Genomic DNA, 26,900 nt, shown 5'->3' on the forward strand with positions numbered 1-26,900 from the left:
GATGTTTAACTGATCCATTTTGCTTTAAATTGTAATTATAGCACTATAGATTAATAATTATAGAACAGTAATTACTTGTTATTATGAATGTATTTTTTAAGCTTTAGTATTATTACTAATTAGGTTTAAACTTATTTTGTGTATGTGTGTGAGACTAGTCTAGGGCTTTAACAAACATATTTTAGGTAGCTGTTTGGTTAATTTTAACTTTGTTTCAATTAAAAATGTGCTTTTTAAATAAAGTGTTTCTAAATGATTCAGTAGTATTGAACAAACTATCTGAACGACCGACTTAATGAATCACTCGTTTACTTGTTGACATCTCTCAAGTACAAAATAAATATGGATTTATTGTTCAAATGTGTTATCAACCACACTTCGGTATTTAATAGATCCATTTTTGCTTTAAATGATTATTATAATACAATAGCTTTATAATAATAGCACAGTAATTATCTGTTGTTTATTCATTTTTATGAATGTTCATAATTCATAAGCTTTAATAGTACGCTTTAGGTTTAAACTTCTGTGTGTGTTGTTATATCTTAGGTAGTTGTTTGGTTAGTTTTACATCTAATGTTTATAATTCAATTAAAAATGTGCTCTTTGAACAAAGAGAGTCAGTGTTTCTAAATGATTCAGTTGTTTTGAACTTCAATGAATCACTCATTCAGACAAAGAGTTATTCTCTGTTTATGAGACATTTGACAGGTGAAAAAAAAACAAGCAGAAGATACATTTCAATCTTTATTTAACAAAACCCTAATAAACAAAAATTCAACATCACAAGTGTGTTTCTTCAGATTTGGTCTAATATCCATGTCAGAACTCATGTCTGTATCTTTGAACAGGATCAAGTCTTTGAAAATATGAGGAGAGGCTGAGCGGGATTTTCATCTTCAAATGGCGAGGACGCTCCTCATTTCTCCAGCGGAGCATAATTCAACAACTTCTCAATTAGATCCACATGGGACAGAAGCATTCGGCGGCAGCAGTATCTCTTCAAACCCAGAGCATCAAGAGCGTCACTGTGAACAAAAAAAGTAAGATTTAGAGCAATGCTAATGCCATCACATGAAGAGTAAAGGCTTGCACACACCAGGACGCTTTTTACTCTCTCTTATTAATCAACGTTTTCCAATAAATTTTTCAGCGTTCAAACTGGGGCCTGTTTCAGTAAGGAGGTTCAAACAACTCGGAGTTTAAACTTGAACTCTGAGTTGATTTACCGAGAGATTAAAAACTCTGAGTTTTCGGTTTCAGAACAGCTGATCTGAGTTGGGTCAATCAACTTTGAGTAGACCAACTCAGAGTAAAGCGCGCGCACCGTGAGACATTATCAATGGAGCGCAGATATTACGAGTGACCATGGCAACATCTTAAAAAAAGAGATCAGCATTTCTTTCTCCAGCTGAACTTGATGTGCTCATGCAAAGTTATAGCAAATATGAGTGTATATATTTAAAATGAAGCAACCATCAGTGAAACAGAAACAGCGTGGGAAAACAGCTGCTCAAGTTAATGAGTAATTCTTAATTTTAAGTATTTAAACATTTTAAGTATAATAAAATAAGTAATGTAATGTGTGACGTTTATACTTTTTTCTAAACTTTTATACACTTTTATCAGTTTTAATAGATTTAACAGCGCACTTGTTATATGTCTGCCTTTTTATTGATCAAGTGATAGAGGTTGATATAACATTAAGAAGGTAAGCAGTAATAAAATAATTTAAACAGAATAATAATCCCATTAATCTAGTAACAGTGCCTGTCAAAGGTTAAGCTAATTATTTATGAAAAAAAGGACAAGCCTCGTACGTGACTTTGTTCTGTGTGTGCAAAAATGTAGGCAATAGCTGTGTTTTCATCAAAATATAGGCTATTACATAAATTTGTGCAAAACTGGAATAACGCCTAAAAATAAAGCAGCGTTTTTATCCAAAGAGTCGAAGAGAACACAATCGTCACTTCCTGATTAACTTGCGCCAAATATCAACAGTAAAAACAGAATCACTGCGGTAGAAGAAGCTGCATCAATGATTTTTTATTTAATTAATGTACCTGAGCCTCAGAAGACAATTGACACACAATGAACACGTGGGGGCGTTTGAAGCCAGACGCGGAGATCTTGACACGCTCCAGACGCTCGGAGGTAATTAATAATATAAACTAATACTGAAACAGTAAATGCATTTTAGATTGACTAAAACACCATTTAAGATGTTCTGCAGTGTGCTCAGTCTGCTGGTTTGTTTTTTCACACACATTTTTATCATCATCTCTAACAAACCATTTTTTAATGTACATACTGTAATTTAAGTGCACTTCGTAGTTTATGTGCATCTTATCAAATAAAAGTTTAACCCACTCAGTTATGCACTTGTTATATTATGCGTATTTTCAAAAGTTATGTGAATCATGACGTTTCCATCAATCGTTTTTATGCACATCTCCAAAATGAGCTCTAAAATAGGTGTGTGGAAATGTAAGACTAATGCGAGAAATGCCGCTTCATCTTTAAAAAAGGGGAGGAGACCGACAGAAACTCAGAGTTTAGAGAATAAAACCTGCTCCGGACCAGGTTAGATTCACAGAGTAAGTTACCACGGTAACTGACTCTGAGTTAAAGTTAACTCTCTTTTAGAAACAGGCTTGACTTACCCTGCTTTCTCGAGTTTAACAAACCTGCCATTTTGAAACAGAAAACCCAGAGTTTGTCTCATTTCAGGGTTAAACTACTCTGAGTTTTCACTTAACCTGCTTTCTGAAACAGGCCCCTGATGAACAGAGGGAATGCACAAAAACCCCATATTGGGGGTGTTTTCATCCACTTTGGGGTGATTTTGAGCCTTGGCCACAGCTTCCTCTGTTTCAGCAAATAGAATAATATTTGGTGACATCTTATTTTGACACATATTTCAAGGAAATACTTTGAACGTTTAAAAAAAGAAAAAGAAAAAAAAAAACACTCAACCCGACTACACTTTAGTTATGTTCGGGGTTGTTTTTGTCCCATTGACCTTTGTTACGACTGAAGTTTATTTATTTATTATTGCAGATTGTACTCTTTCTTTTGTCCCGCCTACTTGTTGTTTTTCTGTTGTCTCATATGCTCCCATACCAGCGTGATTCCCTGTTCTGAGTGGCTGCTGGTCTCAAAAGCCTGTATATAAGGGAGCTTCCGGCAGGGATCGGAGAGCTCATTTCTGTGCTTTCGGTGTTTGGAGTGGAGCTCCAGGGTTTCCCTCACCCCTCCGGCCGACGACCAACAACCAACATTGTATTGATGACCATCATATGTTAAAATATTTTTGAGAGTTTGAGCTTGTAGGGGTGACCTGCCTATTTATTTGATTACTTTTGACTTTATGTTAGGGAGTCAGGTAAGATTCTTGTATTTTTCTTTAAATAGTAATAGGTAATTTAGTGGATTTACTTTATAGATTCTTTTGTTTGTTATTTTTGCCTGTGGTCAACCTGAAGAAATGCTCATTTATATTAACCACCTTTTTCTATAATAAATCAATTCATATATATACTCTCAACAAAGTGTGTGAGTTTGGTTGTCGACTGAAGGGAATCTTTTGCTTTAAGTTTTGTTTTGTTTGGGAAATCCACTACCCCAACACATTTGTTTTTTCTTCGTTTATTATGCCCTTTTTGTTTCCCCTAGACTTGGGGCATAATACCTTCATTGTAATCACATTTTTTGATTGCAAAGCCACAATCGCATATAATCATGCATTATTGATTATTGCTGGTTTTACCTGTTGGGAAGTGGAACAATTATTAACTTTTACTGTTGATCATCAGTTGCAGAAAAAAAAATGAGTTTCTTGCTTATATATGGAGTATAGTGTGCATGTATGTGTAAGGGTGTAATCACACTATGCTATCCGAACCGTGCCCAGGCCCGTTTCCCAGATCGTTCGAGAAGTGCGAGTGCTCTGAATCGGGTGCAGTTGGCTGGCTTGAAAGAGGTGTGCCAGAACGTGGTTCACTTGGGCTTTGGTGCGGTACGCTTGTAGTGTGAGTAAAGCGCGTCTGAGCCCGAAACTGAAGTCAAGATGTGACTTTTACGGGATTGTTTTATATGGATTTATTAATCATTCCTACTTTTCAATGAAGGCAAACCCCTCACTGCACTACAGCTGCACCTTAAGCAAACCTCCTAATTCCTGCAGCACGAGGACTTTATGGTTGTTTATGAGCGTCAAAAGTGGCTGATCTTCTCGTGGAAATGTTGGACTGCGTGACACTCAAACGATATAACTAAAGCAATCTCCCCAGTGCTGAGCTTTTTTCTGTTAAACTGAACAGTCACATCATCGATGACGCATGCATGCTCAGGTTCGGTAGCTAAAAAATGCAATGTGAGTGCAGTACGATGGGACAATCGCGCTTCGGCATGGTTCAAGGCAACTGTACAGTACCTAATGTGAGTACACCCTAAATTTGGCCACAACTTTCTCCGTTTCAGAAAATGTTAAGATTTTTGGGGACAATCTTATTTTCTCATATTTTGGGAAAATGCTGTGAAAATTTTCAAAAATTCAACAATTACACTCTGGGCAAATTGACTACACTTTCGTTATGTTTGAGGCTGTTTTTTCCCCATCGACTTTCATTATAATGACATTTTTTGATTGCAAAGCCATGAAACCATATAATCATGCACTCTTAAATATAGCTGGTTTCCCTGTTAGGATGCAGGAATCAATTTTTACAATTGATCAACAGGTTGCAGAGCAAACATTCTTAGTTCCTGGTTTTTATATGGAGTATATGGTGTGTGTAAGAGAGAGACCTTTGCACACTTATCTTGATATATCGGAGAAAATCAAAACCAGCTGATCAGCTCTCAGAGCATAGTTAACATAGTAAGTGTATTTATGCATGCACTTTTATAATTAGTTGTTTTTCTCCACAGAATTCCATATAAAAGCCAGAAACTTCTGTTGCACAAGCCTATCTAAAGGGTTAATGCTGCCAACTGATGATCATCGGCAAAAATTATCTCTTCCCAATAGGGAAAACCTCCAACAATCAAGAATGCATGATTATATGGTGTCATGAATTTGCAATCATAAAAATGTCATTACAATGGAAGTAAATTGGGTAAAAACAGCCAGCAACATAATGAAAGGGTAGTCAATTTGCCCAGAGTGTAATTGTTAAACGTCTTAAAACTTTTCAAAGCATTTTCCCAAAATGCGTGTCAAAATAAGATTTGTCTCCAAAAATAATTCAATTTGCTGAAACAGAGAAAGTTGGGGCGTAATTAAGCTTTAAAATCACCCAAAGCAGATGAAAACATCTCCTGCAGCACAAGGTTTAAAGGATAATATGCATCTAGCCAGTTGTTCATGAAAAACAAAATCTATTTTTTAAAGGGTCACAAAACACCAAAACACATTTTTTGAGCTGTTGACAGTCATATAAGTGTCCCACACTGCTAAAAACACTATTAAGACACATATATCTCACTAAAAAGTGAAAATTGGTTGTTTTTGCGTTATTTCTAGCTAATTCGTACTTCCGGTTTGTAACAATTTTTTTAAGCTGCGTCACGGCCATGAGATCTTAGCGTGTATTCCAGCGTGTAGACTGGACGTCTGTACCTGGGAGTGTCTTATTACGTCTATAAGTGTGCTGCATTAATGCACGAGTAAGATTCGGTTCAAACCAATCAGCGCACTCTATTGTGCAACTTCACTAACATTCATTAATGTTACAGTGTTCAGACAGCAGAGACGCCACATTATGTTGGCAAAACAAGCGTGAAGGGTTGCTTTTATAATTTGCTGCAGTGAAGGTTTTGTTTTCATTTTCTCTGTATGAGCGCACAGCTGGACCACGTGTGGATTACAGTGCATGCGACAACAATGCATGTCTAAGGAACTTTTTTTTTTTTTTACCCGAGAACTTTTCTCATCTGGAAATGGTGAGATCCGGATTTGCCGCTCGTCTCCTCTTAATAAAGACGCGGCTCTAGTTGGTGTTGTTTGTCCTGTCTCTACAGATTTGATAAGGGAGCGAACAGTGCCCTTTGCTTTTTCAGATGGCAAAGTTAGTTTGTATCGAACTAACTGTTACACGGAGTGTGAACATGTTAGCACCACAATCAAACTTACCATCGTGTAGGATTTTCACTGCATTTTGTGACAGGAGTAACACACACGACTTTCTGACCCTACCTGCCGAGTGCATCTAAGTTATTGAGAAATTCAGAGGTTTTTTTTCCCTCATTTGCTGTGCCGTATCAAACATTGCATGAAAGATACAAGCTTAGAGCAGTTCCTCAAATCAAATACCTCGTTTGTCACGAGGGGCATGAAGATATTCCCTGAATAAAAGAGCCAAACTGCAGTTAATGTCCACCATTTAATAATTTGTCAAATAATTTGATTACTGATGTCCACGTAAACACAGTCAGTCTTTCTCCCCTGTGTGTGTGTGTGTGTGTGTGTTTTGACTCTGAAAATCAGCACGTGCCCAAAATGACACTCCCATTTTTATGCAAATTTTTACAGAACCCTCTTTAATTTGCTCCTCCGACACTCCCTCCTAAACAGAGCTGGACACGCCCACTTTCCTGACTTTTTCCAAAGTAGAGGTGTGAAAACACCCTCTGAAACAAGGAGGTTTCATGGCCCTATAAGACTGAATGGCTTTTTTGCATAGCCAATTGTAAGTACATTATCTTACTTATAACATGGCAACTTGCCACAAAAGAAAAAAATCAGACAAAATAATGATCTGAGCCATAATAATTAACTAGCAGCACTTTTTTTTTAAATGAAATTTAGTGCTGTGGGAATTACTTAAATAACAAGGTGCTTTTCTATGTGCCTGTATGACCAAAGATTAGAATTCTAATTAGAAAGATGAGCAGTCTTTATTGTCCACACATGTGGAAATTCATATTTGGCCTCACAAAATGTTACTAAACATCATATGGCTTCCTACACCATGGATTACCAACACACAACCCTGTTTCTAAAACCACAAACAGATTCACAGTGTCACAGAACAACATATAAACTACTTCATGGTCATTTGTTCAATATAGTCATAGCTGATGTATAAAAGATTTCCTTAAAAATGTTTGTTTTAGCTGCAGGTGTTTTTCAATTATAAGATGTATTTCACATAGTGCTGGGGGAAAATTAATCGTGATTAATCGCATAAAAAAATGTTTTTTTTTTTTTTACATAATACGTGTGTGTATTGTGTATGCTTATTATGGACATATAAACATAAAGATGCATACATTTAAGGAAATAATTATTTATATTTACATATAAAATATATATGATGCAAATAATAAATTTTAAATATCTATGCAAAATCTATACCTTTATGCATGAGTGTATTTCACATACACAATAATTATATAAATATATATAATGCACAAGTATTGCTTATGTCAAAACAAACTTTTATTTTGGATGTGGCTAATCACAATTAATCTTTAACTTAGAGTCGTTTTTCAGGTTTTTAATAAATCTGTTTAAATTCAGTTTGGTTTGATGCTTGTATGTAAGGCCAATGCTGGCTTTATTTTGTTAATAATAATAGTAATCTGTATAATAACATTAATCATATTAATCTGGCAAAATTCGTGCTGCCAGTCAACCGGTCCGCATGAGCACCCCAAACACAATATTTTGACTAAAGTTAGTAAAGAGGACTAGTAAGGAGTGCTTTACTCCTTAGCCAAACAAACAAATAAATAAATAAATAAACAAACGAATTTAGGACACATTTTAGTTTCATAAACGTACCCTTCTGTATACTCCGCTTGAAGGAGACCCAAATACGCCTCCCATTTGTTCCCAACAATTTTCCCACAAGTGAAGCAGCGAACAGGGATGATCATGATGAAGGACGAGTTGCCTGAATTGAAAAAAAAATGTAGAGGTTTATTTAATAACACACAAGTTTGTGCAATTCAGACTGCGTAATAACGAATACAAGTAACACAAAACTCAGTAACTTAATAGATGTTGAGCTATAAATGTACACAAGAATGTAACACTGAAGCAGTCTACAGCAACATACAGTAACACTGAATACGTGACAGTGCGGTTCAGCTCGAGATTATTTCCTTATATGCGAACTCAAAACTAAACCCCAAATATTACACCCTCTCATTTTGACTAAAGAAGCGAGCAAATTAGAAAACATTACCAAAACAATCTCGCACGCTACACACGTTCCTCTTGCGCGGCTTATAACAGATAGACTTCCGTGTTGCGTCTTTCTAACACGCTCGGGTGAAAACAAGGTTATAGGAAACGTTCCGTGAAGCGAAATGAGCAACATACGAAAACTTTCTTCTTCTTTTGTTTTAGTGGCGGGCTGGTGTTGAGAAAACTCCTTCAAAATGTGTGAGGTATAATCTTTAAAAAGTAAAAGTAAGTAAGCAAGAAAATATTTATTTATGTAGCACCTTTCCTAGACGTTGAGTAACAAATAGCTTTACAATTAGAGAAAACAAGTAAAAGAACACATATCAATAAAAGAAAACATGTTAAAACACATTAAAACAAGTAAAAAATCCAAATACAGAAACACTAATACTATGAATTAAATGCTTGACCAAAACAATGCGTCTTTAAATGCTTTTTAAAAAGATCAACTGATCCCAGAGTTCTCAGTGCTATAGGGAGAGAGTTCCATAGATCTTGAATATATTGGGGTGCTTGACCATGCAAAGCTCTACATGTATAACACATATTATGCACATATAATGCTAATAGCAATATGATTATTATGTATATCCCAAAACCATCTTATATTTTAGCTTTTACAACACTTCAGAATAAGGGCGTCTTATGTACGCTGTAAAAACCAAGCAGCAACCTCCGGCTCTCCATTGGGAAGCCAATACAAAATACATAGACTCTCCTCTGGGGGCTTGCTCCAGCAACTCCACATGTTCTCTGACTGCAATGCTAAACTGGCCAATTTTACAGCTGATAAAAACATGTTTAAAGCCTGGTACAATAGATGGTTTTGGTGCTTATAGCTAATACTACTCTTCATGACAACTGTGAGGGGCTGAATTTTTTTATTACTCATCCGTTTAGCATTTATTAGGTTTAATTAAGTCTGCATAATTAAGGGAGTGGCCACTTGAGTGTCTTTTGCTGGTCACGTCACTTCACCTCAGCTGATTCCGACTGATTAGCTGCTGAACTTGGCATATACATTGTATTTTTATTATTGTTTTTTTTTGGCTTTACACAGTCATTTGTCTTTTGGAATTATTTCCTACAATTATCAGATAGTATGGCATGCTGTGTGCACTTAATTGTGCTCACAAACTGTTAAAGTGGCCTTAATTTCCCAGGTGAGTAAAATTATATATTTATATCCCATCTCTATAAATGTATTTGTTTTTTTAAGTTCATTTATTATATTCATTATAGCTGTAATGCACTCCAGAATCTGACAGATTGATTAACTGTTGGCTAACAGTCATCTGAAGCGTTGTCATACCTGTCATAGTGTTATGCCTGGATTTCATAACCAGCCTTGCGTTTAGTAATTCAAACTATATTTGAAGTGTTTGGATATAATTTGTGTTTTCCCTTCTGTAGAAAAACGTCATAAGAACATGTTTAGTGGCTCAGTGTATTAAAACAGTGTTTTAAAAGTCTAAACACTTTATTGATATATACAACCAAGCACATGTGGTCAGAACGCAAACAAGTCGCAGGTTATGAAGGTGTAAGCCAAGGGTTGAAGGAAAATGCTAGCTGGTGTCTGTAACTCCGCTCACGCTCTGCCTCTTTGCCCTTGTTTTTTTTTTTTTTTTTTTTTTTTAGTTATTTAAGAATGAAAATATACAACCACAATCAGGAGATCAATATAAGAGAGATACAAAAGAGGAAAAATGCAAACTACATAAGCAGCAGAAGGAAAAAAGACTAACAAAACAAAGAAAGGGGTAAGTAAAATACAATTGTATAAAAGTGTATGAAAATAAATAAATTAGGAGCATTAAGGAAAGCTATCTAACTCAAATTAGAGTCAATAGACAACAGTTATTTATATAGAACCAAGAATCTGATACATTTTTTGTTGTTATACGGAAACATTTGAGCAGTGAGTCAACTTCAATCTGAAAATGTCGAAAACTGAAGCCTTGCATTTTTGCTTATGTATAAAAAAAGATTCCAAACAAGATAAAAAAGTTTAAGATAAATTCTTTAGATTTATGTAAGATTCTGAGTAATAACAAATACTTTCTTTTAACTCTTTGCCCTTGTTTGGTATCCCTCGGGGCGACGCAGTGACACAGTAGGTAGTGCTTACAGCAAGAAGGTCGCTGGTTCGAACCTCGGCTTAGTTGGCGTTTCTTTGTGGAGTTTGCATGTTCACCCTGCATTCACGTGGGTTTCCTCCGGGTGCTCCGGTTTCCCCCACAGTCCAAAGACATGCGGTACAGGTGAATTGGGAAGGCTAAATTGTCCGTAGTGTATGAGTGTGTGTGTGGATGTTTCCCAGAGATGGTTTGCGACTGGAAGGGCATCCGCTGCGTAAAAACGTGCTGGATAAGTTGGCGATTAATTCCGCTGTGGCAACCCCGGATTAATAAAGGGACTAAGCAGACAAGAAAATGAATGAATTGTATTCCTCGGTCGGTGCAATGACATGGGAACAAAATGGCGATGGTTAGCCACACCTAGATTTAGCTTCTTTTGCGTTCTTCAGAAACCTATGGGTGACGTCACGGATACTACGTCTATATCTTTTACAGTCTATGGTAAAAACATACTGGACTTCACACATTCGATTTGTGTTGAGACAACATGAAGCACTTAAGTTACCTTGTTAGTTTTTACAAATTTAAGTGGATTGAACATTAAACAATTAAGTTGTCCCCCTAAAAACATCAAGAATTGTGTTGTTTCAGCTCATTTTATATAAGTTGTTTGAACAAACGTCATTCTTTCGAGTGTATGTAGCCTTTGCGTGTGTTGTGTGTCTAGACACAAATACTAAAATGATTTTTTATGGTTTAACAAAGCAGCTGAATGAGTTAGAATGTCACATTTAATAAACACTAACCGTTTATTTAGCTTTAATCATGTTAGCTTTTTTTAAATTAGTCCCTACATCCTATAAATTTAAACACTTAATTAAAGCATTTATTTAATTAATTTAATTTTGCTCAGTGGTTAGCACTGTGACCTCATAGCAGGAAGGTCGCTGGTTCAAGCCTCGGCTGGGTCAGTTGGCGTGCTCTGGTTTCCCCCATAGTCCAAAGACATGCGCTATAGGTGAATTGAGAAAGCTAATAGGACTTTTAATTTGCCAGTAACCTGGGTTAATTGTTTCCGGCGTACTGTATGCCATTGCAAAATCGGCGCGTTTAAGGTCTGTTTTCTTTAAAAATCAGCGATCTCCCTGGCTGAGTGATATCCGATATAAAGTGGGACTCGCATTGTACAAGAAGCACTGCAGTAAATTACATTTTCCCCGCCATGTCTTTATAATATGAGCATTTATTTTACCCCAGTATATTCAATGGAGCTTCTGCGCTAACCTGCCGATTCTGACGGGCGCGTACGAGTAAACGGCTTTTTGTCTCGTTATACGCTTGAGCAACTAAATGAATGCCAAAGTCTGTTTAACTGATTGTATTTGAATTACATTGCAACATCAATACTTTAAGGAACCATATAAAATAGAAAAAAAAAATTCGATAACAGGTCACCGGAAGTGTATCCGCATGGGAAACACATTAGCTCGGCATATACCCCATTGTCCATAGTGTATGAGTGTGAATGATTGTGCATCCACTGCATACAACATATGCTGGATAAGTTAGCAGTTCATTCCGCTGTGGTGTCCCCTGATAAATAAAGCGACTAAGCCAAAGGAAAATGAATGAATGAATTATAATTATATTGTTACTAAATATAACAATTTCTTGGCTTTAGAAAGCAGATCATATAGTAAGAGTGTAACATTCTGTACTAACTTTACTACACTGAGAAAAAGTAATATGTCAAAAAGATATTACAACAAAAACCTTCTTTGTGACTTTTAACATATTTAAATGAGTAAATCAGGGTTTTTAAGTGATGCAAAGTTTAACTTGATAACTTTAGTCAGTTTGACTTAAAATTTAAGGCAGTAATATTCTTTTCACAGTCTCAATTTTTCTAGGATTGCAGAAGTATTATCAATAAAATAATAATAAACTACCAAAATATGTGACAAATTTGAAAATAAATTGTCATTAAGTTATTAAAAGCTATTAAAAGTTATTAAAAGCCCTCAAAAACAAAAGCTTGCGAATAATAATAATAATAAAAAACAACACAGAGTCTGGGAAAATGTGGTTCATTGTCCTTTAATAAGGTCATCAAGTCACAAGGGAGCCATCTTATTTTATTTCACACAGCGGAAAGGCAGCAGGCGAGGTTGTGTGCAAAATAATCACATATGGCACAGTAGAGGGAAAGGTAAACTACATTAAATCCAACAAATAAAATCATAATCATCCTTCCTCATCATCATCATCACCATCAAGACAACCACCATGTTGCTGCGTCAACATCCCCATCGTCAATATCACAACTAATAAATGGTTTTCTTTCCGTTAAATACAGAGTTCTATTTGAATTATTGCATTATATACGCACTTTAAAGAAAAGGTCATTTTCTGTAACAGTATGTTCATCATGTGACGTGTGAGTGCATATTGTCCGTGTCTGCATGCATTTAGGGAATATTTCTGTCGTGACGAGCGGTCGTCGTAGTGTGTCTGTGAAATTGAAGCCGTTTTAGCCGCCATAATAATATCTAGCTATGTTGCGTCACATGTCTACTTCCATTGGCCCACTTTCGGAAATCGCATCGTTCCGACAAGAAACTAAGACTTTGAGATGATCGGCTACTACGGTAAGAATGTTTTTATGACTTGTTTTTGGTTTGGAAATGAAGTGATACGAGCAGCTCATACATAAAATATACATCGTAATATTTCTTTACATTTCTACTTTACACATTCTTTCAGCAATACAAGGCTAATTCCAGTTGGACTAGTTTTTGATTATGAAACTAACTGTTTTTATTTATAAAGTAGGGGTGTGCGATATTTATTTACTAAATATATAACTGATAATACATGTAATTTACTAAAAAATAACTAATTTTGTTATAGTAAAAATGTAGTAAGTGTTTTAGTCGCATTGATTGACTACCAAATACTACAGTTATTGTAGCAAAACTATGATTGTGGTTACCTTGGTTTTTATAACCATGGTTAGTATAACCATGATTAGTTTTTATTGTTGAGTGCAATTCTCTTTACAAAAAACGAACAAAGCATGTCTTGTAAGTCCAAAACATTCACTGTGTGATGAATCCTATTGGACTCGAATCAGAATTGCTTTAGAATTCGTCATGAAAGGGATAAATAATGTTGTACGAGTGTTTTTTTTTGTTGTTGTTGATTTGATATTTAGATATAGTTAAGTATCAAAGTAAACAAAAACAAAAAATCCTGAGGCAAATATCTGTGGTGTTCAGTTTCTTAGTTTCTCTCTTTTTAAACAAATCAATGGAGGCACTGATTCAGTGATTCATTAAAAATACATGAATCATTAGTTTCCATCGAAACGGTTGAGTGAATAATTCAACGACTGACTCTTTTTTGCTTTATCCTAGTTTTCTAACTAGACTAGCACAAAAACACACTCTGCAAAAGACTCTTTAATAATTATCAGAAAAACATCCTCAAAAAATGAACAAGAATCATTTTAGACAATATCGCACACCACTAATATCGCATAAATCCCATTAAACGACTCGCTTCAGAAAACTGCTGTAGTGTTAACCTTGAATCGTGCATCCTAATATTGTTTTGGCAGTTGTGCGACTGAACATTGCTCTGTAACTGTATTCATGTGTGTCATAGATGATTTTTATTTATTTTATTTTTTTGAGCAGTGAACCAACAGGCAGAGTGACTATGATGAAAATGTAAATATGCACGAGCTACAGCTGTGTGATATGAAAAAGTGTTTGGCCTAAATCTCTAGCTTGCTTTAATAGCTGTTGGAAACATCACCACAAGCATTGAAATTAAAGTACAGCATAAAATAATATCGCCTAGTGACTCCCCAACCCTTTTTATATATATAGCTATATATGTATACAGATATAAACTTTAATAGTCTGTGAACTAATCAACCAATATTTTGCAACCAATCACAGGTCTCGGGTCAGTTTTTCTTGGCTAGTAAGATTACGCCAACCAATACGGCGCCAAGGGCGATGACGGCTCCTCCAATCAGGAAAGGTTTCAAACTTTCTAAGGTTTCACAGCAGGATCCTGCGGACTCTGCTGCCCCCTGTTGGTTGGTCGATCCATCTTCTGCTGGTTTTTCAGGTTCGGTGGGTTCGGCTGGGACCGGGTCTGGTTTTGCCGGTGGTGGTGCTGCCTCCTTCTTCTCTGCTTTGGAGGCAGACTTCGGCGCTCCTTTGGCTTTTGCTTCCATGTGGGATTGAAGCCGAGGAGTCTAGCAGGTTTTCCTGTACTTCTTAAAGGGGGAAACAGTAGAAGAGGGAGAGATTTAGATTTAAAATCTTGATAAATATTGCAGTCAGTACACATTTTTTTAAAAGTGCTCTACATGGCTGTATTTATTTTATTAAAATACAGTTAAAAAGTTAAAATTAATTTTAAAAATATGTATATTTAAAAAATTAATATTAATAAAATTTTAATTTATGGTTTTGTATCACGATGCATTTTAAAACGTAATTTTCTTGTGTGATGCCACACTGAATTATTGTAGCACCATTACTCCAATCTTCAGTATTAAGTGATTCTCCAGATTCATAAGTTCAATAAACATTTGTTATAATTATTATAACTGTTATGGCTAATATATGTTTGTGCAAACTGCGCTCCATGTTTATCCAGAATTGTTTGATGAATAGAAATCCAGAAGAACGGCATTATGAAAACCACTTTTAATCAAGGTATTGCATTATTATTGCCTCCTAAAATACTGTAAAATATCCATTAATTAGCAGTTTTGTATACATTTTTTAAAATTAGTTGAAACAATATGCCTGGTTGTTGCCAGTAGTAAACTATTGTGTCTACCTGTTCCTTGTTTATTTACTGTTTACTGGTACTATTTTCTATTTCTACTTTATTTCTAATAATAATATACTTTTAAACAGATGATAACAGATAAACAAATATTTTTACATTCTAGGGCTCTATTTTAACAATCTAGGTACAAAGTCTAAAGCGCATGGCGCAAAAGCAGTAAAGGCGTGTCTAAATCCACTTTTGCTATTTTAAGGGTGGAAAAATACACTTTGCGTCCGGACGCATGGTCTAACAGAGTTGTGCTTATTCTCTTAATGAGTTATGGGTGTGTTTTGAGCATAGCATGCATTAAACCAATCAGAGTCTCATCTCCCATTCCCTTTAAGAGTCAGTTGTGTCATGCCATGGTGCATTTGCTATTTACATGGCGGACTTTAAGTGGAAAAACTAAATAGAAAAACTGAATGCTTCACTGGAGAGAAACAAGACATTTAACAGACATTCTGCAGCGCGACAATAAAGAATGAGCCTCCTCCATTCCGCTTTTTTTCTTTCTCTTTACTTTACTTTTAATCTTTACTTTACTCGTTTACTTTTCGTGGAGTAAGGAAACGGTGTTGTACGCACTCCACTTGTCACGATCACCAGCAATCGTAACTCTTTAGATCGCTGGATCTCACATACAATACTTACGGACTACAAATCCGCCATTTCTGGACTACATTTTCATACATGCACTCCGCTTACACACACACCTGCTTCGACTGATTACACACACTATTCAAGCAGCACACACACTCATATACATTGCAGAGTCTTGTTATCTGTAAAGTAGCTCTATAACGCGTTTTCCTTGTCCTGTTTTTCCGTGTTTTGACCCTAGCCTTGCTTGCCTTTTTGTCTCTGTTTGCCGCATGCCTTACGACCTTAGCTTTTAGTTAGTCTGTGTCACAGTCTATTTCAGTTTCTCAAAAATGCAGCATGCCAACAATGCACCTTAACACACCTCCTTTATAGACCAGCACACCCATGAGTCCACAAAGTGGAGCAAATGGGTTTGCTATTTAATCATCGTGGCACAAAACATGAAAATTAGGGTGGTGCTGGTCTGAAAATAGCAACAAATCGCCTCAAACACATCTTACGCCTTGTATAATAGGGCCCCTAGTGTGTGCATGTTTGTTACCATGGTTAACTATTGTGTCTACCAGTTCCTTGTTTATTTACCGTTTACTGTTACTATTTTCTATTCCAACTTTATTTGTTATAATCATATAATTTTTACTGATAATATCAGATTAACAGATATTTTTACAGTCTAGTGTGCGCATGTTTGTTACCATAGTTACCTATTGTGTCTACCGTTTCCTTGTTTATTTCCTTATTTACTACACTATACTTGTTAACTTTTACTAATTTACTACTTTATTTACATTTTTTCAATATAAAGAATAGGTGACGCAGTGGCGCAGTGGGTAGCACATTCGCCTCACAGCAAGAAGATTGCTGGTTTGAGTCTAGGCTGCGTTTGCGTTGGCGTTTTTGTGTGGAGTTTGCATGTTCTCCCCGTGTTCGCGTGGGTTTTCTCCGGGTGCTCTGGTTTCCCCCACAAGTGGTACAGGTGAATTGGGTAAGCTAAATTGTCCGTAGTGTATGAGTGTGAATGAATGTGTATGGATGTTTCCCAGTGATGGGTTGTGGCTGGTAAGACATCCGCTGTGTAAAACACATGCTGAATAAGTTGGCGGTTCATTCCGCTGTGGCGACCCCTGATTAATAAAGGGACTAAGCCTAAAAGAAATGAAGGAATATAAAGAATAATTGAACTATGGAGAAGATTTTTGTTTTGGGTTAAAGGAAGATAACAGCGGTTTCTACCATGAAGCATATATATATAAACATAGTTTTGATTTATTTTTAATTTCTATTTTAATTAATGTAATAATAATTGATTTAAAAAATACAGAATTATGCCCTATTATAGATTTGAACCTTTGACCTTCATAGCAATGACATTATATGCAGTGGCCTACTGACTTGCTTGTATCCGACAGCCAAAGGGCAGAATCCATTAGTCGCTCCTTCCCTAAAAAGCATGTGCAGCTTTTTGTGTGTGTTTGTGTGTGTGTGTTTGTGTGTTAGAGATCTTTTTTTATTAGGATAAAAAGTGACAAGTAACTCTTAATGTCAGTCATGCAGCTTTATATGCGTAAACATCCGCACCCAATAAACACAAACAACAACGTTTCCGAGGCATTTAACATCAGAATGACATGCAGTAGCTCATCCGCAGCATGCCGAAATAACCCTGTGAAGCTGCATGAGTCATGCAGGACCAGTTTAGGGAGGGGAACACTGTGCATTAAAAATAAATACCAGACTAAACCATGAGGAACAGATCAAAATGGGTGCTAGAAATGGGTTTTAGGGCATCTGACGGATGTGGTGATGCAGTTATAATGGCTGTACAGGCCGCATCAACGTAACACGTTCTCTGCCTATATTGATTGAGATATGTAATTTTAGAAAGATCAAGATGGAGGGAACGTACCTTCTTTATGAAGTCTTGCAGACTTTGCTCACCCTTTCCTCTTTTCAGAGACGGAGGATGAGAAAGCGAGGGATTTGCTCTGCAGGAAGGCCTGAATCCGTCCTCAAGGAGAGCAGAATGAAGGAAATGGAGTGATGGAGGACACAGCAGCAGCAGCAAGAGGAGGAGGAGGAGGAGAGGCGCTGGGATGTACCACTCCATCTGAGAGAACAGGGGGATGCGGTGAAGCTGGGGTGTGTGTGTATGTGCTTTCGTTCTCCTCAAACTGATGTTTTATGTCATCCTTTATTAGCAACGTCATATGAGTGCTGCAGTCTGAAGTGACAGCAAACAGTTATCATCCTGCGGCGAGAGCATTCCTTTTTTATTTAAATGAAGAGTGTGGATTTTTTTAGGTGCAAGAACAGGTTTTACCTGACCAGAAATACGCCACAAGATTAGAGGCATTGTAATGCAAATCAAGATGCGTTACGTCAAATTCCTGCACACGTGAACCAAATATCACTGAAGAATCAGATCATGCTCTTATTCAGTGCATTTATATATCATGCAGCTATATTAAATATTATAAAATGCATATTGATTAATCTATTTGTTCCCTGTCTGTCTGATTGTCTGTACGTCCATCCATCCATCCATCTACTACTGTCTGTTTGTCTGTCTGTAGTATCTATCTATCTATCTATCTATCTATCTATCTATCTATCTATCTATCTATCTATCTATCTATCTATCTATCTATCTATCTATCTATCTATCTATCTATCTATCTATCTATCTATCTATCTATCTATCTATCTATCCATCTATCCATCCATCCACCCACCACTTTTTAATTCCATCCATCCATCCCAGTCTGTCTGTTTGTCTGTCTATCTAGTTGTCTATCTATCTGTCTGTCTGTCTGTCTGTCTGTCTGTCTGTCTGTCTGTCTATCTATCTATCCATCTATCTATCTATCTATCTGTCTGTCTGTCTGTCTGTCTATCTACCTACCTACCTACCTACCTGACCGTCCGTCCGTCCGTCCGTCCGTCCATCCATCCACCTATCTATCTATCTATCTATCTATCTATCTATCTATCTATCTATCTATCTATCTATCTATCTATCTATCTATCTATCTATCTATCTATCTATCTGTCTATCTGTCTGTCTGTCTGTCTGTCTGTCTGTCTGTCTAATCTATCTGTCTGTCTGTCTGTCTGTCTAATCTATCTATCTATCTATCTATCTATCTATCTATCTATCTATCTATCTATCTATCTATCTATCTATCTATCTATCTATCTATCTATCTATCTATCTATCTATCTATCTGTCTGTCTGTCTGTCTGTCTGTCTGTCTGTCTGTCTGTCTGTCTGTCTGTCTGTCTGTCTGTCTGTCTGTCTATCCATCCATCCATCCATCCATCCATCCATCCATCCATCCATCCATCCACCCACCCACCACTTTCTAATTCCATCCATCCATCCCAGTCTGTCTGTTTGTTTGTCTGTCTATCTAGTTGTCTATCTATCTATCCACCTATCTATCTATCTATCTATCTATCTATCTATCTATCTATCTATCTATCTATCTATCTATCTATCTATCTATCTATCTATCTATCTATCTGTCTGTCTGTCTGTCTGTCTGTCTGTCTGTCTGTCTGTCTGTCTATCTATCTATCTATCTATCTATCTATCTATCTATCTATCTATCTATCTATCTATCTATCTATCTATCTATCTTCTATCTATCTATCTATCTATCTATCTATCTATCTATCTATCTATCTATCTATCCATCCATCCATCCATCCATCCATCCATCCATCCATCCATCCATCCATCTATCTAGTTGTCCATACCTATCTATCTATCTTACCAAATATAATAAATTCTAAATGTCTTTATTGATTAATTGATTAGGTCTGCTCAAATTGACACACCCTGCTCATTACAAAGACTTAAGAAATTCAGGAAATGACGTCGCTCCACGCCCAGCACTCTGTGTTTCGGAGTCTCCTCTGTATTCACTAAGCTCGTCCCAGCAGTGAGAGCCAGTGGTTCCTAAGCAGCGGAAAATTGCAGCGTCGTACGTTAGTAGCGCAGCGCCTCTAACGGCAACCAATGGATGACGTGAGATACGCCAGGAGCGCAGGCGCGAATCGAAATGCGCGTTCAACCCGCGCAACTGGAATGGAGAATCGCAACGACGTTTCTCATATGGAAAAACGATCGTAGGGAAAGATATACAGCAATCAATCTGACTAGGACCTGCTGCTGCGGCGGACAGTGCGGGATTTGTACTCGTCGTAAGATTTTACCACGCAAAGAGGGAATGTCACGACCGGACATAAGGAATAAATGATATATTCAGGTGTACGTCAACGGTTCTTTGCGGTTTAAATGGGATATGGAGCGGCTGCTGACGCGACGCGCGCTTGGAAAGGCGTAAAAAATATCGGTGACGTTACGGCGGATCGTCAATGAAACTGAAGCTGATCAGTGCCGAATAAAAAACCCATTTCTGGAGCACCGGAGCAGCCCGAATAAAACACGTCCCCGCTCATTCATGTGCGTGTGTCAAAGCAAACGGGACGCCGCATTAGCGGGACTGTTGCTGCTGTTCTGAGACCTGTGGCTGGGTCGGAACCGTGATCTGGGTCGGTTTTTGCGGTTCCTCGTGTGTGTATTTGCGGAGGATGGGAGATATCAGAGAGTCCATGCAGAAGAAGGTCTCGGGAAGACGCGCTCATACTACAGGTGAGTCTGTACGGGCGACCCGAATGACATTTTACCATGGTAACCGCAGTTTCCGCCTCAAAACCGCGTTAGCGTTAGTTGACACAGTTATGTTATCATGCTGACCGAAAAATAGGGTTGGTTTTGTGTTTATTATTGCGATAACTTGGAGTACATTCTGTACTATTCTATTGTTTGTTTGATTTATGCACTTAATGCATTATTTTTGAGGACTAACCAGTTCATTCACACAAAATACTGTTACGTTACGAATGAAAGTGCTTAATAATGCCCTAATGTCACTGTCTGTGAACATGGTAATCATTCTGTACCATGGGATATAACAGAAAATACGTTAAACAGTTACTACTGACAGTACTGAAATACCATTGTTTTATAGTACAAATACCCTGGTGCAGAGATTTACCACAGTGATTTTCAGTAAAGTGCACTGAGTTCCTAAGAATGTCTCTCTGAATATGGTAATTAGTTCGTACCATTGGGGTAGAACAGAAAATACTACTGAACATCACTGACAGCATTGAAGTCATGCAAGTATAATATGTTTTATAGTACAAATACTCTTGTCCTGTCATGGTCTCCTTGAATGCTAGTACTATGGTATTTCTGTATGTTATATCAGGGTATTTCCTTGTTTTCACACTCATACAATGGTACCTCCACGTTACTGGAGGAACGTTGGATTAGTAGTATATTGGTTTTCAAGCTCTGGGATGAGGATCCTCAGGGTTTTGCAAAGGAGTGTTCAGGTGTCTTTGATAATGTTTGGATGAATAGCATGGAAAATTTTAATAAATAATATAACTAAACATAATTAATAAAGGGGAGGGGGGGGGGCTAAAATAAATAATCAAATATTTAATCATTAAATTAAAAGCCCACATTACACATCAGATAAACAAACGAATAAACATTTGATTTAATAATCTGATATTTACTATGATAATAAAACAATAATGCTTTAAACGTTTTAAGTTAAATAAAATAATTATTAATACTTTGATTTAAAAAAATATGCTAAAATAATGTTAAAATGGTGAAAAATTAAATAAAACAAGTGAATATTACAGTACTATAATGAGTTGAAAAAAAGAACTTGTTCAACAAGCTATATATTTTCCCAATAATATTTTAGACTTAAAGATTTTAAAACCTTGCTATAGTACATGAATGTATTAATCAATAATCAAACTGGTTCCACCATAATGGAACATAATGTTGCGTGCAGAAAAAAAGGTTATTTTCAGCAGATTACCAGAGCTTCAGTGATGTTCTTTGAATACGTTTTGAACGCTTGAATTCGTTGAATCAGTATATTGACATTTGCAACTGGTGTTTTGGCAGGAGCTCTGGTAGCTGAACAGCAGTCAAACCTTTTGCATTGTGCATGAATAACAGTGTGCATGAAAGGAGTGTTTTTGCGTTGCTCCAGGCTTGTGAGCACACCCATCATTTCTGACGCATGACCATATGCCAAGAGTACAGTTTGCGGTGAGGTAGATTATTATTTTGTTTTTGGTATTCTTGGTAGTCTGCCTGTCACAAAAGAGTGTCTTTTTTATGACAGAAGTGTTGCCAGTCTTTGTCTACAAAACACACACACACACACAGGTATGCATGGTTTACAGCAGGGGTGTCAAACTCAATTCCTGGAGGGCCGAAGCCCTGCACAGTTTAGTTCCAACCCTGCTCCAACACACTTACCTGTAGGTTTTAAACAAGCCTGAAGGACTCAATTAGTTTAATCAGGTGTGTTTAATTAGGGTTGGAACTAAACTGTGCAGAGCTGCGGCCCTTTTGGAACTGAGTTTGACACCTGTGCTTTAGAGGGACACTCCACAGGCGCAACTTATTATATACTGTAAAAACTGCTTATTATCTGGCCCTACTAGTGTTGTCATGATACTGGAATTTCCAACATCGATATGATATTTTGAAAAATATTAATATTCGATACCATTTTTGATACCATATTTCCATTGTGTCCAAAATAGTATCGAATATTGATATTTTTAGATTCAGATTTTTTAAATTAAATTCATGTGCTGCACATTAAAAGTAGGGCTGCACAATATTTCGTTTCAGCATCGAAATCGCAATGTGCACATCCACAATAGTCACATCGCAAAGATCTGCATTGTTGAGTCTGAATTATAGTTGACCAGGAGCCACAGAATTGTATTTAATCACTGAATTTATATGGAATTTATGCAAAAAACAACTTTTTTGTCCCGTTTCTATATTTCAAAGCAGAAACAAGATTATTTCACTTCCCCCACTGGCAGATATTTGCTTGTTTTAAATAAAAACTCAGAAGTGCTAATAAAAAAAAAATTCTAATAAAAAACTAATTAGCAATTAATCTTAGATTCCGATTAAAACAAAAGTGTTCAAATCTTAATATTATTATTAATTATTAATCTCTTCTGATGAGAAGAGAGAGTGCTGTGCGAGAGAGCAAAGCCAGTATCAATTAGGGCTGCATGATATTGAAAAAAAAAATTATTCTGCGATATACATTGCGATATGAACACAATTTCACTAGATGGGTTGAATAACTGTTTGAAAAGAACTGCTAATTTTATATTGATTGGGATGTTTCTGTAGGGGAGTGCATAGAATATAATAAGCAGTCTATAAGCGTAGATAAATTCAATAAAGAAAAAAAATTTACATTTAAACAGCCTTTTTTTCTCTCTCTCTCTCAAAAAGTGTCAATGTATTCGGGTAACCAGTAAATGAATAATCAAATGTAAAAGAATACTGCATAGTCTTTATTTTTTATAAACAATTTAAAAAAATTAATTATTATTAATTTTTCAAAGTTACATATGTGGTGTAACTAGTACTGAAAAAATATATTCCTCAAGTGAAAGTACCATTAATTAAATGTAGTGTAAGTAGTGTAAAAGTATCTGTTGTGAATATTGCTCAAACTATGAGTGAAAAGTAGCCCTTTCAAAAGCACTTAAGAGTAGTGAGTAGAGAGTGTTGTGCTGTAAAAAGCTGATGCATTTACATGCAATTTGTGGATGTGTGTAAACGTAACATTCTGTAGTGCATTTAGTTATTGTCCAGCAGGCACACAATGTCATAAGACATTAATATTAGGTTAGATTTAGGTTGTGATGTCAGGTAACCAAAATTCAATGTCTAACTGGCATTTAAGGACAAAATTATTTTGACCTCCAATAATGAAATCAAATGACATTGATATTTGGTTGATTTTAGGTTGATAGAAAGTGACCAAAACCCAACGTTGAGCCAGTATCTTAAACCAACGTCATATTAATGTCAAATACTGGCATTTATTCGGCAGGTATGGCTGATAGACATTGTGGTAACCTCCACACAACGTCAAGCTGTAACATCATTAGACGTTAATATTTGGTTGGTTTTAGGTTGGATGATGATGCGATTTACCTTCTATAGGCGATTTGATTGGACAGGAATCACAGGACTGAACTTTCTAATCCTCATAGACAGGAAAAAATAAAGTAGTGGAGTAAAAGTACCGATACAACACTAAAAATGTACTCAAGGGAGAGTGAAAGTACACATTCAAAACTACTCAATTACAGTAATTTGAGTATTTGTAATTGATCACTTTACACAGCTGCAAACGGCACATGCTTTTAAAACCCTCACACAGTCACAGGCCTCAAAAAACACTTGCGAAATGATACATTTTAATCCAGACTTAATATTGCGTATATTCGCGATGTGACTATTGCGAATGAACTCATTGCCATATCGATGCTGAAATGATATACTGTGCAGCCCTAGTATTGACACTAACCAAAAGCAAGATTTTTATCATTTTCAGTTTGATATTTTTGACAATTCTAGGCCCTACACCAGGGGTGGCCAACCCTGCTCCTGGAGAGCCACCTTCCTTCAGATTTCAGTTGCAACCCATATCAAACACACCTGCCTGTAATTATCACGTGGTGTTCAGGTCCTAATTAATTGGTTCAGGTGGGTTTGATATGGGTAGCAACTGAAATCTGCAGGAAGGTGGCTCTCCAGGAACAGGGTTGGCCACCCCTGCCCTACAATGTAAAAAAATGCTTGGTTCCATACAATCGATTAGTGTTGACGAATAAGTTAACTTATTAGTTTTTACAAATTGAAGTTAATCAAACATAAAACAATCAAGTTCCCCCCCAAAAAACTCAACAATTGTGTTGTTTCCGCCCATTTTAAATAAGTTGTCAACAAACAGTAAACATTTGAGTGTACCCTTAAACCCTCACAGAAAAACCTGTGGCAAAATCTGAATGTCAAATATTCTCGCTAAGTAGGATTTTTAAGCATTTCAATTTTATCCTTGTAAACCACCTTAATAGAGCACAACCAAGTCATACCCATGTCATTAGAAAACTTTGTGTCCCTGTTAACCGTACACACACACACACACACACACACACACACACACACACACACACACACACACACACACACACACACACACACACACACACACACACACACACACACACACACACAGTGAAGAAGTCAACAACCAGAGGCTTTTAATTCCTAATGGAGAGGTTGCAGTTGGATCTTCAAGACTGGATGAAACCCATCAGTGGCAAATGCATGTTCACTGCAAGAGGAAATTGATGTTAATTACTAAGTGCGGCTTTTTGTATATGGACAAAGAGTGGGTTTTTAGAATCATTTTGTTGATGTGTCATCTATCTGATTCAACCCTTGAGCTCTGTTTTTGATGAGATTAATGGTCTGATATGAGATCTTCGATGCCTGATGTCATTATCTAGTGTGCAGGTTGGCTGATGAATGTTATGGAGAAATTAATACAAACAGTGTTTCCTCTAGGATTTTTTCCAGCTGTGGCGGCAGGCCTTTTTTTTTTTACACAGATCTACTAACTACCTGTGGCGGTATTTCAATGACAAATGTTGTGAGCGCAGCATAAGAAGTCGAGATCACATTTATGTAATAGCCTACAGCATGCGGATCTCTGTGCTTGTGCGCCGATTTCCTCTGCTCGTGCACAAAACTTCTTGCACACCCCCTCAAATATAAGCTGCTTCAAGAGCGCGCAGAACTTCTTGTGCGCTCTCAAATAAACGCTGCTGAAGTGAGATTTAGTGCGTTTATGTAACAAATATGTCTCCAGCATTTGTTAGATTTGCTAGGAATATTTATGAATGTTTCTAATAGACCTACAGAGCGATATTAATGCGTCCTGAAGTAAAGTGAAACGGCTATACGTCGTGTTTGCTGGCCTCATGCATCACACACCTGTCAGTCAGTCAGCCAGTCAGTCTGTCAGCACGTAACCTTAACGCGGTTAACAAATAATGCACAGCACTACGGTTACAGAGAAGTTCGCGCTGTTATAATTCACTCATCTTTTAATACGTTTTGGTGCGATTATTACCCGCTTTTAAAAAAATGTAATGTTTTGAATGGGAAGCTGTAATGTAGCAGTGGTGGGATGAATTTTGTCATGGCGCCCCGCCATGGAAGAAAGACTGATGAATGATAACAATATAGGGCAGACAATGACTACTAACCATTGTTGAGAATGCAGTTTTAAAAATGAATGTTCTTTATTGGAATTTATGTTTAACTTTATATGAAATGCTTGTGTAGTGCTTTGGAATGTGCATTCTTTTAATTCCATGTTTGACGTAATCTTAACTTAAACATGAAGGGCCCTATCATACACCTGGCGCAATGTGGCGCAAGGTGCGGCGCAATAGTCTTTTGCTAGTTTCAGCTTGGCGCAAGAGTCGTTTTGAGGCGTTGCGCTACGCTGTTTAAATAGCAAATGCATTAGCGCTCATATGTGCACCCATAGGCGTTCTGGTCTAAAAAGGAAGGCGTTCTGAGGCGCACTGCTGGCGCGTTGCTATTTTGAGAAACTAAATACCAACCAAAATAAAACCAAAACAAACCCGGTCTAAACTCCGGCGCAGAGTTGCGCCTCGCTTACACACTGCTTAATACGCACAAGAGAGCAATAGGCAAATATCTTTACATATGAAAAAAATTAAATATTAAGGATATACATAGGATATAATAAGAATAGATATAGAATATAAATATAAAGGATTCAAATATTACAAAACATATTATTTTCTAGCCTACATAAATATGAAAAATCACTGCTTTTATGTCTTCTTCATCTCGGGAGGCTTTTTGAGTTCATTCATAACAATTTGCTTTTGCGTAATGTTATTATTATTATCAGTATTATTTATTATATCCATATTTATATTTGTTTTATTAAAAACAAGCTTAGATTTGCCCACCTGTCAGGTTTTAGACCATATGGGGCACAGCATGTGTTTTAGGATATAACTCAGGTTTCTGAACACACTTCGTTATTATTGTTCATTTATTGGTTTGCTGAAAATTAGAACTGAATTTAGAAATAGTTTTGAATATTTGCACTTAACAAATGCAATTGATTATTTATAGACTAATTGATGTCTGTGCGTAAAGGTTTCCCTATCCAAGAGCGAAAGTG

General features: G+C 36.6%; 3 protein-coding genes and 1 long non-coding RNA gene across 8 annotated transcripts in view; 2 read left to right on the top strand and 2 right to left on the bottom strand.

The window, feature by feature from the left end:
* Window positions 1-681: 681 nt before the first annotated feature.
* On the bottom strand, window positions 682-8,269 carry polr2l (RNA polymerase II, I and III subunit L). Of its 2 annotated transcripts, none has more exons than NM_001159825.3 (3): window positions 8,196-8,269; window positions 7,790-7,901; window positions 682-1,028 (listed from the first exon to the last, which is right to left on the bottom strand). In NM_001159825.3, the coding sequence occupies exons 2-3, from the start codon at window positions 7,882-7,884 to the stop codon at window positions 920-922; spliced, it is 204 nt and encodes a 67-aa protein (NP_001153297.1). In that variant the 5' UTR covers window positions 7,885-7,901; window positions 8,196-8,269; the 3' UTR covers window positions 682-919. The 2 variants fall into 2 exon arrangements, with proteins under 2 accessions (NP_001153297.1, XP_087115528.1); XM_087259402.1 differs by having other exon boundaries at window positions 735-1,028; window positions 8,067-8,257.
* Window positions 8,270-12,359: 4,090 nt separating this feature from the next.
* The window catches only part of si:ch73-119p20.1, a 31,095-nt gene continuing 16,554 nt past the window's right edge, over window positions 12,360-26,900 (bottom strand). Inside the window, exons 1-3 of one of the 2 annotated variants that reach the window (XR_015495400.1) lie at window positions 18,059-18,840; window positions 17,645-17,959; window positions 12,360-14,569 (exon numbers count right to left, since the gene is read on the bottom strand). This is a non-coding gene — a long non-coding RNA (si:ch73-119p20.1). Of the gene's footprint in view, window positions 14,570-17,644; window positions 17,960-18,058; window positions 18,841-26,900 lie in introns of those variants that run through there. The other variant, XR_015495401.1, reaches the window with a different exon arrangement.
* The window catches only part of plekho2 (pleckstrin homology domain containing O2), a 189,209-nt gene continuing 177,564 nt past the window's right edge, over window positions 15,256-26,900 (top strand). Inside the window, exon 1 of the mRNA XM_087260602.1 lies at window positions 15,256-15,680. The gene's annotated coding sequence lies outside the window, so the exon portion shown is untranslated. The remainder of the gene's footprint in view (window positions 15,681-26,900) is intronic.
* The window catches only part of dagla (diacylglycerol lipase, alpha), a 97,885-nt gene continuing 90,610 nt past the window's right edge, over window positions 19,626-26,900 (top strand). For all 3 annotated transcript variants that reach the window (XM_087260596.1, XM_087260598.1, XM_087260600.1), the window contains exon 1: window positions 19,626-20,395. The gene's annotated coding sequence lies outside the window, so the exon portion shown is untranslated. The remainder of the gene's footprint in view (window positions 20,396-26,900) is intronic.

The sequence above is a fragment of the Danio rerio genome, chromosome 7 (assembly GCF_052040795.2).
Source record: "Danio rerio strain M-AB ecotype USA chromosome 7, GRCz13ab, whole genome shotgun sequence".
Lineage (NCBI taxonomy): Eukaryota > Metazoa > Chordata > Actinopteri > Cypriniformes > Danionidae > Danio > Danio rerio.